This window comes from Chlamydomonas reinhardtii, chromosome 16 (assembly GCF_000002595.2).
Source record: "Chlamydomonas reinhardtii strain CC-503 cw92 mt+ chromosome 16, whole genome shotgun sequence".
NCBI lineage: Eukaryota > Viridiplantae > Chlorophyta > Chlorophyceae > Chlamydomonadales > Chlamydomonadaceae > Chlamydomonas > Chlamydomonas reinhardtii.
Window position 1 is genome coordinate 4,382,483 of NC_057019.1, and position 14,006 is coordinate 4,396,488.

At 61.7% G+C, this 14,006-nt stretch overlaps 2 protein-coding genes across 2 annotated transcripts; both read right to left on the reverse strand.

Moving 5' to 3' along the window:
* Positions 1 to 331: 331 nt before the first annotated feature.
* CHLRE_16g671350v5 (uncharacterized protein) lies at positions 332 to 5,696 on the reverse strand. The gene is made up of 15 exons (XM_001691920.2): positions 5,502 to 5,696; positions 5,180 to 5,316; positions 4,857 to 5,007; positions 4,553 to 4,665; positions 4,183 to 4,356; positions 3,752 to 3,898; positions 3,445 to 3,536; positions 3,167 to 3,237; positions 2,822 to 2,944; positions 2,561 to 2,659; positions 2,139 to 2,340; positions 1,822 to 1,970; positions 1,591 to 1,704; positions 1,276 to 1,461; positions 332 to 1,085 (listed from the first exon to the last, which is right to left on the reverse strand). Exons 1-15 carry the CDS (start codon positions 5,601 to 5,603, stop codon positions 996 to 998), a joined length of 1,950 nt encoding a protein of 649 aa, XP_001691972.1. The 5' UTR covers positions 5,604 to 5,696; the 3' UTR covers positions 332 to 995.
* Positions 5,697 to 5,830: 134 nt separating this feature from the next.
* Positions 5,831 to 13,996, reverse strand: CHLRE_16g671300v5 (uncharacterized protein). Its single transcript, XM_043071168.1, has 12 exons — positions 13,657 to 13,996; positions 13,231 to 13,360; positions 12,932 to 13,018; positions 12,717 to 12,797; positions 12,367 to 12,441; positions 11,856 to 11,948; positions 10,599 to 10,698; positions 10,323 to 10,452; positions 9,679 to 9,814; positions 9,230 to 9,337; positions 8,839 to 9,003; positions 5,831 to 8,720 (listed from the first exon to the last, which is right to left on the reverse strand). Exons 1-12 carry the CDS (start codon positions 13,677 to 13,679, stop codon positions 8,061 to 8,063), a joined length of 1,788 nt encoding a protein of 595 aa, XP_042915860.1. The 5' UTR covers positions 13,680 to 13,996; the 3' UTR covers positions 5,831 to 8,060.
* Positions 13,997 to 14,006: the final 10 nt, after the last annotated feature.

Here is a 14,006-nt window from a genome sequence, read left to right on the forward strand (position 1 = left end):
CGGTGGCGGCGCCATCTCAAGGATTACTTGAAGAGTCCATATCAATTGAAGAGAGAATACGGTAGCTTGGGTCTTGGGATGCTACGTGACTCCTTCGTAGCGTCTGCCTACAATGTGTATGGCGTTACAGGGAAGCCCGCTTCGCCGGCTGCGGTGCTTTCTTGTCACGCGCACACGGCGTCACCCAGGGTAGGGTGATCGGCGAGCGGCATCAAAAGGACCCGTCGGTGGCTCGGTGCTCCGGCACCGCCAAGCCAGCACCCCCGCCTCCATATATAGTCAAGGTGTTGTGCCCACGACATTATTCAGTACGGTATGCCCTGCTCTGAAGCACACAGCATGTTTACAGGGCTTCGTTCCATGGCTCCATGGCACCACGCCGGGTACATACCTTTCTCAGTCTTTACCACGCGGCAGCAAGGCCGCTGCACAGTCCTATCTGCCAGCCAGTCAACATCCACGCAAGCCCACTTCTTTACCCAGCACCTCTTAACATACAGGCACAACAGCAGACCAAGTGACCAACCAGAGCTCCGCAGCTCAGAACACCAACGCAAGTTTCCAGCGGCGCACCGAACTACCGAGGGCGGCGCACAACACTCTTCGCAACCAAGTGGCCTAACCACTTAATTCCGCAATCAACAAACAAGTGACGGCGCGCATGCAATTAAGCGCACGTGAGCGCCATCTACGGATGCATGAGGCGCCTTATACCATTTCTTCATGGATCACGTCCCGGTACTCTTCTGTCCGACGCAATTGTGCGTGCATGTACCCACTGCTTTACCTTGTCATTAACCTACCCCAACACCACTCCAGGGGGGATCACGCACACGGCATTACCACGTGGACCGCTTACTGACCAAGCGGCCACGTCCAAAACCCACATATCAAACTTAGCCCAACCGTATCAAAGAAACCCAAGCCATGGTGGCGCTTGGTCGATGCGCTATGTCCATGCGCGCTTGCATTGGCTTTTATATAATATCGACCATCTAAGCCAGGTAGTACTCGGCATTGTTGAAGGCGAACCACTTCTCCACGTCGGCCTTCAGGATGTCCTGGGGCACCGGCACCGACTTCTCCTGTGGGGGTGGATTGGGTTGGGGTGCAAGCGACACAGTGAGCCAAAAGGACAAACGACACGAGCCGAACCTATCCCGTCGAATCCACGTCCCCGCCCCGGCGCGCCCCCAACGCCGCCCAGACCACTTTCTTCCACTGACGCCCGCTCCCCACAAGGCCCACCCCCGCTTGCTCTACTCTTTCTCTCACCTCGACCTTTGCCTGGAACACAGCCGGCCGCTCCGCCAGCTCGGCACTGACGGCGGCCTGGGCGCGGCGGCGGGTGGCGATGGCGCGCTCGCTGGCGGCGGTGAGCAGGCGGTGGTGGCCCACGCCGGCTGCGGGGTTGGCGCCGCGGATCTGCGTCTTAAACTGACTGTCCTCGTTGTCCCAATCCTGTGGGTGTGTGTTAGGCATGGAAATTAGTACGGGGCGGGGGTGAGCGTTGCATGTGAGAAGGTCAACAGCAGGCCTGGGCCGCGTGCCCGCACCCCACACACGCGGCAAGCCCCCGGCGCAACGCACCAGGTACTGCAGGCACGTCTTGTAGGTGAAGGGGCGGATTGCGTTGTAGATGCGGTCGTACTTGGAGTTGAGTGCCTGGGTGAAGTTCTTGACGGTGCCGTCGGGGTGCAGGATCTGTAGGCGGGGGCAGAGGAGGGGAATGGGTTCGTGCCCATGCATGCAACTGTAGTTTCCACTGTTGCCCACGCGCAACCGCCGGCAGCCCTGCACACACGCCCGACCAGGCCTCACCTTCCACGGGTTGGAGCAGCTCTCCCCCTTGCACACGGCCAGCACCGCCAGCAGCCCCTCCAGGCGGCTGCGCACGGCGGGCTTGGCCTTGTCGTAGATGTTGTACAGCTCACCGGGGTCCTTGCGCAGGTCGTACAGCTCGCGCTCGTCTGTGTGCCGTACAGGGGGCGAGCGCGGGAAGGCAGGGGTAAGCGGGTTCGTGTGTGTGTGCGTAGGCTCTGGATTGTGTGTGTGTGGAAACCGCGAGACAGGCGCACACCGTGCCACGCACACTCTGCCCAGCCCTGGCAGCGGCCCTGCCAACTACCAGTACTCACTGGTGCACTGCGCGATGAGCTTCCATCCCTGCTTGCTGCTCTCGTCATACGTGCGCACCACCTTCCAAGTGTTGTTGGGCTGGGACCTGAGGTTCTGCAGCAGCTCATCACTCCAGCCGCCCCAGAACTCGCCCTGGAACTGCTGGCGGTGCTGCTCCGGACGAGGGTAGTCGGAGCGAAGAGTGCCGTCGTCGTTGGCGTACTGTGGCCGTGCGTGCGTGGTGGGAGAGGGTGGTGAGGGAGGTCAACAGGTCAGCGAGGGGCAAGCAAGAGGTGGCGAGCGCTAGAGGGTCGGAAAGGTGGGGGCGCCAAGACGCGACCCAAGAGAGCGTAAGCGCGACACGCCGCCTCAACGCGCCGCCGCCAGGCGTCAGTCAGCTGGTCACGACCTCCCTGCCAACACGCGTCGATCCGCCACTCACCAGGCCCAGCGGGGTGCCGTCCAGCCCCTTGTCCCCGAGCAGGTGCGAGGCGCCGGCCAGGCTGAGAATGGTGGGCGCAAAGTCCACGTGCAGGCCAACCTGTGGGGGCGTGTGTGTATATATGAGTGGGAGTACGGATGGGGCGTGGATGCACAAGAACGACCAGCTCCACAGACCCCACAACCCCAACCTGCCCCCAGCCCCCCCAGCCAGCCCCAGCCGTAGTCACAGCCGCACATACGGCCCCCACGCCCCCCACACCTTGCTGTTCTGCGGCTTGTCGGACTGGCTGGCCTTGATGCCTGGGCCGCGGATGAGGAAGGGCACACGCAGGTCCTCCTCATAGCCCGTGGTCTTGCCCGCGCCGAAGCGGTGGGCACCCACCTGCAAGTGGTGCGGGAAAGGGACGGGTGGCGGGAGGAGGAATGGGTCGAAGAGATTGGCGAGGAGGCACCGTCGCCTGCAGCTACTTCTACCGGCACAGAAGTTTAGCGCGCGTGGTGTGTTTTGTAGGGTCCCAGCCGAGGACCGTGTACGCATTCAGGTTGGGAGAGCGCGCACACACACAGACACACGCGCACACACATGTGAACAACATGCACTCACGTGGTAGCCGTTGTCAGCGCTGTAGATGATGTAGGTGTTGTCAAGCACACCCGCCTCATCCAGGGTCTTGACTGCACAGGGTCAGGAGGAGAGGGGAGGGAGGCAAGGGGACCAGCGCAGGGGAACGTTACGGGATGTTACGGGCCGCGCGGGTGTTGCTTGCAATGCTAATGGAAACCTTGGGTGCACACGGCTGCTCTTTGCAGCCCAAGCTGTGCACCCACACGCCACGCCGGCACAGCAACACACGTCGTGCCAGACTGGACCCATGCACTCACCGACTTGCTCAATCAGCTCGTCCACGGCCGCCAGCGACCTCAGGCGCAGGCGGTAGATCTCCTCCAGGTAGGTGCGGTTGTTCTGCTGGGCCCTGTGTGGGTGCAGGGAGTTGGGCCAATGGTGGAGTTGGGTTGGGTTTGGGCAGGATTTGGGCCGGAGCCGGAGACATGATCATTGAACGCCCGGGCTACCGTATCAAACGTGTCAATGAGCACAAGCCCAAAGGGAAGCATGCCAATTCGTAAGCACGTGTGCATGCGTTCACGTTACGCACGTACGTGTGCTCATTATTCCTGTCGTACTCACAGCGGCAGGGCGCGGACCCAGGCGGGCTTGTCGCTCACGTCCACCTCGTACAGGTTCTTGTTGGGCGTGCCGCCGGGCAGGTTGGCGTCGGAGAACAGCTGCCAGTGGCGGGGGGCGGGGATGGGCGGGTAGAAGAAGGACCTCGTCCTGCGGTGGGAGAGAAGGGGCGGGGCGGGCCACGGCGGGGATCAGGAGCTAGGCTCGAGGGCAGGGGCGCGTGCTGTGTGTGTTTCATACGGCGCGCATACGGCAGGGTCAAGCACGGCGCCACGTACGCATGCGGCGTTGCTGCTCGCATGCCGGGTTGGGCCCAACGCCCCGCCGGGGAAAGCGGTTGCAGCCGCGGGTACGGCTGGTGCACGTGATCGTGTGATTCGTGTCACTAGGATCCAAATGAAGGACACCAGGGCCGCACCCATGCAAACACTCACACTCCGGTGACGGGGTCGGTGGAAATCTGGGTGGAGGTGTGCGGCGCGATGGGCGAGATCTGCGCGTAGAAGGGCTTTCCGGCAGCCACGGCCGACTTGATCTGAGCAATGCCCTTGTCGCGAATGACGTCAGTGCTGTACTCGCCGGGGTAGATGTTGGGGGTCGCGCCGTTGCTGCAGGTGGGGAGGAAGGGAGCAACAGAAAACAAGAAGAGGATAAGATGCAAGGGGCAGGTGGGTTGGGGGCGGGAAGCAGGTTGGCCACGCAGCCGTTGTCCGGCAGCAGAGACGGCAGCTGGTTCAGAGGGCAGCTACCACTGGCGCCAAGTCGCTACCCTATCCACCCTATGGCAACATAGGAGCCGCTCACCGGCTGAAGCCGGGGGTGTTGTAGTCAAAGGTGTAGGGGGTGACCAGGGCATCGATGTCGTCCCAGCCCGCGGGCACCTGCTGGTAGTTGCTGACCGAGTAGTCCACAAGGAACTGCGGCGGGCGGGAGGCGGTGAGGGAGGCGATAAGAACGGGCATCAGGAGCAAGCTTTGCAGCTGATGTGAGGCGGTCCGGTCAAGTCTCACAGCAACAACAACAAGTGTGACTGTCTGGCTGCAAAGGCCCCTCCCTCTGCCATTCCCCACAGCCCTCCCGCCCCACCACTCCGTCCTCCCTCGCTCACCTTGCCCACGTAGTAGGTGTTATAGCCTTGGTCCTTGAGCCACAGCGGCAGGTAGGACTGGTCGATGCCCAGGCCCTTCCACTTGGCCCAGCCACCGTAGGGAGGCAGCACGCTGGTGAAGTTGGTGTTGTGGGCGAACTGGCCGCGCCACCTGATAGGGTGGGGAGGAAAGGATGGACTCGGGTCAGGTCATCACATTTACACATTGCCACGCACAGGCGCAGGCATGATGGGGAGGCAAGCACGGAGACAAGGGACACCATCTGATCTTGACAGTGGACGCTGTTGCTTGGGACACCGACCACTGCGCTGCGATGACTCACAGGTTTGTCCGCGAGGGGCAGCACACGGGGGTGGTGACGAAGTACTGAGACAGCTCCACTCCCGGGTAGCGGATGTACTTGTGCAGGCTGGGCATGTAGTGCGGGTGGGTGCTGTTCTGAATGGCGTCCTGGTCATCCTACGGGAGCAAGGACAGGACAGACCAGAAGGGCAACAGGGGAAGTTAGCAGACGCAAAGGATGGCAGGGAGGAACCGGTTCGGCGATAAACACCCCGTTCGTAAACCCAGATAGATGGCCTCAGTCTGACAGCTAAAACCGTCCCCGTCCCCGTCCGGGCCCCCAGTCTACTCGGCATACTTACGGTGAAGATCACCACAAAGTTGGGCTTTTTGGTGTCGGCCGCATGCGCAACCGACGCCACTGCCGCGAGGCAAGCGACGGCGAACACCGCGAGGGCACCCATCTTGATGGTTTCGTCCTGAGCCGGTGCTGATTGCCCCGATCCCAAACGATCCCTTGACAGCGTTGGCCTTAATGGCCAAGGTCAAATTGGGAGATACGACGACAGACCGACATACGCGGGCCGATATAAAACCGGCCGGGAGAGGCGGGCGGGGGCCGCCGGGCCAACCCGGCCTGGCCGCCCCGTGGCCAGCACTAGTAGTCGGCAGTTGACATCTGGAGGGCTCGTTGATTACTTGCAACCGGCCCGCCTGGCCTGCAGTATAATGAGCAGCAGAGGATCAGACATCATAAATCGCAGCGCACAGCGGCTCGGAGCCTACCAGCGCTCCCTGTCATGGCTGGCAAGCACATCATGGTTATGTCGAAGTGCGCGTTCTGCGCTTGACTCCTTTGCAGCATGCGCTTGCAACTCGACCAAAACACGCCTAGGTCGAAGCATGATCTGTAAAGCGTGAGACAGCATCCACTGGAAAATGCCCTTGTACTGCACAAACACGGCCGCGCCGCGCCTGCCGCGCTTACTCCCGGCGTCTCGTCTTTCCCTGACTGCTTTGCCCCTCCAAACTTTGCGAGCGCCCATCATGTAAGACCGGCCAGGTCCGTGATAAATAATTTCTCCAGCCCCCGCACAAAAATTATGCAGGGCCCAGGCCAGGCGGGCCAAATCCCAGTGTTTGGGTATCTCCACCGTGTAACGTTGTTGACAAAATCACCGCGCGTACAAGCGGCTAGCGTCTGTGCGATGAGTGCTCGGCGGCGGGGCGCCGTGCATGTCGCTCGTTCAACATTCTGAGCATCCCCCAAACTCCAAAGGAGCATAAGCATCCATGCCATCCTACCATGATGCTTGGGGTACTCCGCCCCTTCCGCCGGCGTCAATCTGACTTGCTGTAGAATAGCAGCAACCAGGCGAGCAGCGCGAACCCCCACCACACAGCACCACAGTGGGCATTGGCATCGCGCGTTCTAATAGTTTTCAGTCAAATACAAGCCAAAGATGTCATCGATAAAGAAGGAATAATACGTCAATTTCAAAAGGCCAGCATGTGGCAGCTTGACTCTCTTGAGCTATAATGCAAGAAGCAAGGACCCCAGTATTATGTGCGTTGACATTACAGTAAGCAACTAACATCGGTGAGCTATCCTTCCGCACCAACTGCACCTTGAGGGTCACCCCCTAACGCAGCGTCCGACCCCATGCTGCCTCCGGCCCCGCCGGCGCAAACGGCCGCACGTCCAGAATCATCTTCACCATCACCAGCCTCGTGGCGGGGGCATTCAGGATGGCCCCATGGCAAGAAAGGCGGCCATATTGCTCCGCACCACTGCCGCGAGTGCGGCGCCCAACCGACAGCCGCCATCACCCCTGACCGCCTAGACCGCCATGAATCCATGAAACTGAGGAGCGGCCGCCCAGGCACCCACATGGTGGCGTGTTGCACTGCGTTCCGTCATTACGTGGCCCGGCCTATGCTCTCAGCTGGCCAGCTAGGCCACTTAGTGGATAACACACATCCACCCAGGCCCTGGGCCCAGGGGGCATCTTGAGGGCGCAGAGGCTGACCGTTGAACATGGGTTCTGGCGTGGCTCACGCCTCGCGCCCGCGCCCGAGCATGTAGTGCATGGCTAGTGCAGAAACACAAGCGCATGCTAGTGCGCATGACGGCTGATACCGTGTCGCTCCCACACACACTCTGTGTCTCTGTCCTGCGTGTGTCCTTCCCTTGTGCTCTCTAACACACGCCCGCCGCACACCTGCTGCCGGGCGCACAGGCGGACGATCCGAAGATAGATGCACCAAACACAGCTACCGCAACCCACGCCCAGAATCCCACCTGACATACCGCCCTCGCATGGCCGCACATTCTATCTACACAACCTGCAAGGCTGCAAGGCCAACCGACAGTCCGCATTACACACCTAGTTGACCATGGTGCATGCGCCGCGTCTTCACCAGCCTCGTCATATGCGAAGCGCTCTCATGCAAAAAAGTACACGCGCAATATGCTGAACACGTGTCCACCAGTAGATTCTAGCAACCCACATGACCTTTCCTTCGCGGTACTCCTACCTCCTCACTCCACCGCTCAGTGCTTTAAACATTTGAATCATTACGAAAGTGAGTACATGGATTGTCTTCGTTTGCCCGTGTATCCCGCCCCAGCTGTGTGCTTGTTGCGCCCACTGCGGCTTCATCACGTGTAACCTCCATTCAGTGCTTCAGCGGCCCTTTGGGCCTTTCACCCTCATATGCTTGGTGTTAACTCCCACTGCGTTTCAATCAAAGTGTTGCTGCCCGTCCCCTCGTGGTTCCCATCTCACGGAAGTAGTACATTCACATGTTGCTGAAAGCAGTGTCATTAGTCTCGCACAGGCATCGACGTATCACTTCGTCCGACACAATTGCAAAACGCTTTCTCTAACTACAACAATGGCGGTGCATACCTGCCGCTGCTACTGTCGCCGCCGCCTCTGCGGCTGCGGCTGCTGCTCCAGCTGCTCCCACTCCGCAAGCAGCCGCAGCAGCTTGAACTTGTGTGTATCGGTGCCCGAGCCCTGAAGCCGCGACGGAACCACCTCCAGCTCAATCTCACACTCAGCCGTCGGCTCCGGCGGCGGCGCAGGCGGGGCCGGCGCAGCCGGCGGCGACTGCATCCCCAGCGCCGCCGGCGGCGCAGGCGGCGGCGGCGGCGGAGCCGCCGTCAGGGGAATGCTCTTATTGTTTGCGGGCCCATCCCAGCCCCAATGTGCCGGGTCGTAGAGACGCACGACCGCCTCTGCCACCACGGACACGCGGTGCCGGTCCCGCCACTCGCCGCCGCCGTCTATGGCGCCCTGCAGCAGCGTCATGTCACACAGGCAGCCGCCGCGCAGCGGCTGCTGCGGCTGTTGCTCCTGCTTCGCCCCGGGGGCTGCGCCACCGCCGGGTGATGCCGACCCAGATGCCACGGACGGCGGCAGGCAGCGCAGCAGCGCGGAGCCCATGTGTAGGTAGGAGGTGAGGTAGGACACACGCAGGGAGGCCATGTGACGCCGGTAGCGCCACAGCTGCAGCCCCGGCAGCCGCACCGCCAGCCTGGCGCCGCTCCTCAGCGCCGCCCAGCCCGGCTTGACCTGGATGGACGTCGCAAGGGTGCGCGTGTGAGGTGTGCAGAAGTGGTAGGGTACGGTGTTTCCTAACACACACACACACACACACATACATACACGCACACAGGCGGCCGCTGCGCACCTTGCTTGTGTTGCCGTGCAGCTGGTACTGGCTGAAGTTCCAGCCGCTGGTGGCCGGCAGCACCTGCAGCTGCGTGGCGGCGTCGCCGTCGGTGGCGGAGAAGAACTGGGCGCTGCCGCGCGTGACGGTCAGGTTGGCGGACACGGCGGCGCGGCTGGCGGGCTCCTGCGTGCGCGCGTTCATGTGTGCGGGGTTGGGTGTTGCAGGGTTGGTTGGTGGTAAAGTTGGGAGACGGAATTCGAGCAATCAAGTGCGAGTGACGGAGCACCAGACAGACAGCGGAAAGGGCCGCGGCATGATCGCCGCAACATACGCAATCGCACACACACGCACACACACACAATCACAATCACACACACACACAATCACAATCACACACACAATGCCGCACCAGGAACAGGCGTGTGGGCGGGCGGCCAGGCGGGCCGTGTGCGGGGTGGTTCGCGAGGTGGTTCTGGGCGTGCACCAACAGGTTCATGATGGTGTCGGCGATCAATACCTGTGGGGGGCAAGGGAGGTAAGGCAATTGCGAGCGTGCGCGCCGGGATTTGTGGGGAAGGATGAGATGCGTGCGCGCCCCGGGCCCGTGTCAGAGGGTGTGCGAGTGGATGGAGCGTGTGTGTGTGTGGAGGGCTCGCAGCTGACGTGTATGAGGTAGGGTGCATCGATAACGCGTCCGGCCGCAAGACAGTTTGCCCGTCCGTGAGCCAGAGCCGCAGCCCACCACAACCCACCACGGCACGGACACCCGCCACACCCACACCGCGCGCGCTCCACATCACACCGCAGCTCCTAAACAAGCAACCGCCCATCCACCCACCCACCCACACGCCCACCCACCTGCCCCAGGTGTGCGGGGTGCGAGGCGTCCAAATGCAGACTGGCCAGGAACTGGCACTGACTGAAGCCGTACATGCGGCTGTCGCGCTCCATGGCCCACAGCAGGCCGCGCCACGACAGCACAGACAGACCGTACCTGCGGGCAGGTGAGGCGGATGAGGCGGCGGAGTGGTGGTGGAGTGGTGGTGGAGTGGCGGTGAAGTGGTGGTGGAGGGGTGGTTGTGGTCATGATGACCTTGGTAAACGCATGCAGGTGGGGTAGCAGTTCATGTGGAGAACGGAGTGATTCCATCTCCGAAGTATGAAGTGTTGAGGAGGGGAGGTGGGCCAACCCCATCCGTGCCTCCGGCGCGCGTGTGCCCCGGCGGCCTACTGGATCGCATGCAAGGACTGCGCGTGCCCTGTGCGGGTGCTCGTTCCCTTGCCTTGCATCTTGCTCCACGCTTAGCCGCCGCATCGGTTGCCCCGGCCCCTATCTGGGTCACAACCGCCGCGTGATTCGCTCCACGGCTCGATCCCCTCCAATCCGCCCCCCCCCGCTGTCGCCGCGCCCCCGGACTTGTAATGTAATCACTCGGTTCTCCATGAATGATGGCGACAACCCCCCTTCCCCCCCTTCCCCACTTTCCTCCGCACGTACGCACCAAGCGCCCAGGCGGTAGGTGACGTCCTCATTCCGCGCCCGCACCACCTCGCCGTCTGTGTTGATGAACTTAGGCTCGCGACAGATGTCGCCGCTCCGGCACTGCGGCTCGCCGTCCCAGCAGCCGAACCCTGTGCGACGAAAGCAAACGGGGAGAGGGTTCGCTATATCACACTCTTTGCGTTCCTTGCGTTCCGGGATTGTTGGCAGCAACCCCTCCCCCCTTTCCATGTCTTCTTGAACGAGCGAACACGCAAGCGACCGAGGTCCTCCTCACCGTCCCAGAGCATGATGCCCGAGTTCCAGATCAGCACCGCCGGCAACGTGCCATTGCCGTGCTCCTCAAACTCCACCAGCAGCCGCTCCAATCCAGGGCCCTGCCGGCGCGAGCAACGGTTGTAAGTTCGGTTGTAAGTTCGGTTGTAGGTTTGGAAGAAGGCAGCTGCTGTGGGTCCCGCGCGCGTTGCCCGTGCGGGGCTTCGCAATCAGCAGCGGCCTCCGTTAGTTGTGTATGCGCCAGGGGGGGGGTACGAACTAAACCTCCAGACCCCATGTCCCAAAACCTCCCGACCCCCCCTCCAGACCGACCGACCGACCCCCACCACCGTGCAACCCCTCAAAACCCCCTCAAAACCCTTTGTTTTTTAGCCAGGTCGGTGTCAATCGACTGCTCTCGGTGAGCTCTACAATTGTATACCTCCGGTTCAGCTGGAGGCACAACTTGACTTGCAGCCATGCCACACATGTCCATGTGTCCATGGCCAACCACCGACCCTTCTGTCAGAATACCGGGGCGTGCGCTTAAGCTTACAATTGCGCTGTACATATGATGTTTGGGATTGTGTGCCGGAAGAGATTGGTCGACTTTCTGCCGGGATCATGTGAAGAATCCCGGGATTCATGCCACGCTCGATGGCCGGCGGTAGCCTTCTCGCCATGACCCACACCAAGCCTTGGCCGTTACAAGTTAGCATCAGTTCGCATAGTCTCCATGGCACTAGTGAGAGACGCTCGAGTGGGGCTCTACGCTACTACGATGCCGATGTGGACGGACATGCGGCCGCTTTCCAGAGGCCAAACGTTCTGCAAATGCTTTAGTATGTGCGTGGTAATGTGTGCTAGTGCTTGTGCTAATGGGCGGAGCGTTTAGAGGGGCGTTTAGGGCGCGGAGACGAAATCTGGCAGTCCCACCCACATCCGCGTGACGAAACCTTGGGGACCCCCGACCCCGACGACCGACCCTGAACTTTGAGGGCCCATAACTTTGCAATTACTACCCTGATTGAAACTCTGAAAGTGGATTTGGAGTCCTCTCGTCAAGCTCTTTCGTTTTAGAACATGGGGCCTTTCCCAGTCGAAACTACCCCCCCCCCTGTATGCGCAGCCCGCCTCACCATCTCGCCATATTCACACACCTGAGGACCCATGCAGCACACCAGCTGACCAGCACCTCAGCGCCTTCCCGGCAGCCCAAACTCAAGCAGGTGAGCAGGCGGCCAAGCACGGACGCAAATGCACACGCACACGCACGCACCGCGGCGCGCGCGTCTATGTTCTCCAGCAGGATTATGTCGAGGTCGTGTGGGAGGTACTTCTGGATGTCTTGACGCGTGTAAAAGTCCACGCCCTGGCAGAGCACGATGGTGTGTGGGGGGTGCGGAGGTGATGTTGATTTGCGTAATATGAGGACAAAGGGATACAAGACAGAAGGCTGCAAAGATTAGGGTGGGGTGTCGGCCGAATGGAAGCCGCAAAGGGATGGACCGCCCACACGCCATCGCCCCGCTTGCCTACTCTGTCGTTTCGTCCCCCTTCCCTCTGTCTTTGACAACAAACGGTATCCACAAACGGATATACGTGGGGGGACAGATGCCGTGTGCCCTCATTTTGTGCATCGCCGCCCAGCACCACACCCACTATCCATGCCATTAGCTCCTGACCCACCACCCACCCACCCAGGCACCCACCCGCCCGCCCATCCACACCCACCCACCCACCCACCCACCCACCATCACCCACGCACCCACCCACCATCACCCACCTACCATGCCGCTGAGGCCCATGTTCATCAGCAGGTGGCCCTGAGCCCCCGGCGGCCGAGGCCACGTGGCGTTGATGGTCTGGTGGTGGGGAGTGCGGGTTGGGGCGGTTGTAGCGGTTGGCTTGACATTAAGACGGCGCCGCAAGGCAGCAGCTCGTCTACTGCACCGGAATGGCAAAAGCCAAAAACCGGTGTTCGGTTGCCATTTCGCAATGCAAACCCCCGCTGCCCACGCCCGCGCCCGCGGTCGTCCCCGCACCCGCCCGCACCGCACCCGCACCTACACGCATACACACACAATGCCAACACACACAGACACACAGACACGCACACACGCCACGCATGCAGCCGCACCTGCATCACGTAGTTGGCCCAGCCCAGGTACCAGCCCGCCTGCCGCGCGCGCACCGCGTTGGCCTTGAGCGCGTCATCGCCCTGAGCGTGTGCGTGCGCGCCGCATGACGGCACACACAAGTCAGACGGAGGCCAGCAGGAAGGCAGGACTGTATGAGCGAAGACAACGGACGGGGCCGGCACTTCACAGCTCCTGCTCCTGCGCATGCTCTCACCATGAACTCCCCGGGGTCGAATTCGCCGCCCTGCATGAAGCCAGCCGCCCTCAGGTCCGCCGTGCCGCCAAAGTAGCCGCCAAAATCCTGTGCACGTACGTGAGCATAGTCATGCTACATGCGAGAGGGTCCTCATGCGTGCACATGTGTGCGTGTGTGTATGTCCGTGCGTGTGTGTGTGTGTGTGTGTGTGTGTTTGCTATGGCTGCTATGGCCCGGCTATCACGGCTTAGCCGTCAGCCACTGCTCTATCTCCACCGTGTGGTGATCCGTGTGAGTTTACAAAAAATGGTGCTCGCCTTGGTGACGGACGAGCCCAGCGCCGCCACTTTGAGGCGGCCGCCGCGATCTAGCTTGTCGAACACGCTGCGCCACTGGCCCAGGCCGCTCTGGATGATGGCCCCGTCCAGGTCGTGGCGGTGCCAGAACCTGGTGACGAGAGCAACGGGGCGGAGCAGGGGGCGGGGCGGGGCGGGGGCAGGGGGTGGGGCAGGGTTATGGGGTTGGATGCGGAAACAGACGGAGGGCGGGGTGGTACTGGGTCGGGAAGGAACCTGGGCGGCAGGGGCCGGGGTAACTGGGTCGGATGCGGAAAGAGCCCGAACGCGGGGTGGGAACTGGGTCGGACCAGGCAGCGGAGGCGGGAGCGGGCAAGGGAGCGGGTGCGTGAGCGGGTGTATGGAATTGGTTCTAATGAACACAGCTAGGGCCAGCAGGGCTCTCACGGCTGGCTGCCAGCTGTTGACATGGCTACATGGCTTTTGCTCCGGGTGATTTGCCATTGGTCGCTGCAACCGCAGGTTAGTAGTGATGGGGCCGCGGAACGACGGCACGCTTCTGTTCACACGCCGAACTGGTGCGACGAAGTCGAACGCTGCCCAGGCCGAGGCTCCGTGGCGAGAATACCTATCGTACATAGAAACTCTTCTGCCCTTAATGTCCGTGTTTAGTGGATTGCTCGCGGTCGCGCGGGGACCATGGAACACCAAAAGCCAAATCGACGGCCCCAGTATTCCCTCAGACAAACGAAGCCGTCCGAGAGTCTAGGACGGCTACCGACTCAACGACATCGGTC

What these genes read in the sequence shown, in the direction of transcription:
- CHLRE_16g671300v5 (XM_043071168.1), bottom strand. Translation starts at nt 13,679, where the DNA reads ATGTCAACAGCTGGCAGCCAGCC. An exon ending in TGGGCTCGTCCGTCACCAAG is followed by an intron (nt 13,019 to 13,230) that starts GCGAGCACCATT and finishes GTACGTGCACAG; the next exon opens with GATTTTGGCGGCTACTTTGG. An exon ending in TGCACGGCAACACAAGCAAG is followed by an intron (nt 8,721 to 8,838) that starts GTGCGCAGCGGC and finishes ACGTCCATCCAG; the next exon opens with GTCAAGCCGGGCTGGGCGGC.
- CHLRE_16g671350v5 (XM_001691920.2), bottom strand. Translation starts at nt 5,603, where the DNA reads ATGGGTGCCCTCGCGGTGTTCGCCGTCGCTTGCCTCGCGGCAGTGGCG. An exon ending in CGAGCTGATTGAGCAAGTCG is followed by an intron (nt 3,238 to 3,444) that starts GTGAGTGCATGG and finishes GACCCTGTGCAG; the next exon opens with TCAAGACCCTGGATGAGGCG. An exon ending in GCTCATCGCGCAGTGCACCA is followed by an intron (nt 1,971 to 2,138) that starts GTGAGTACTGGT and finishes TACGGCACACAG; the next exon opens with ACGAGCGCGAGCTGTACGAC.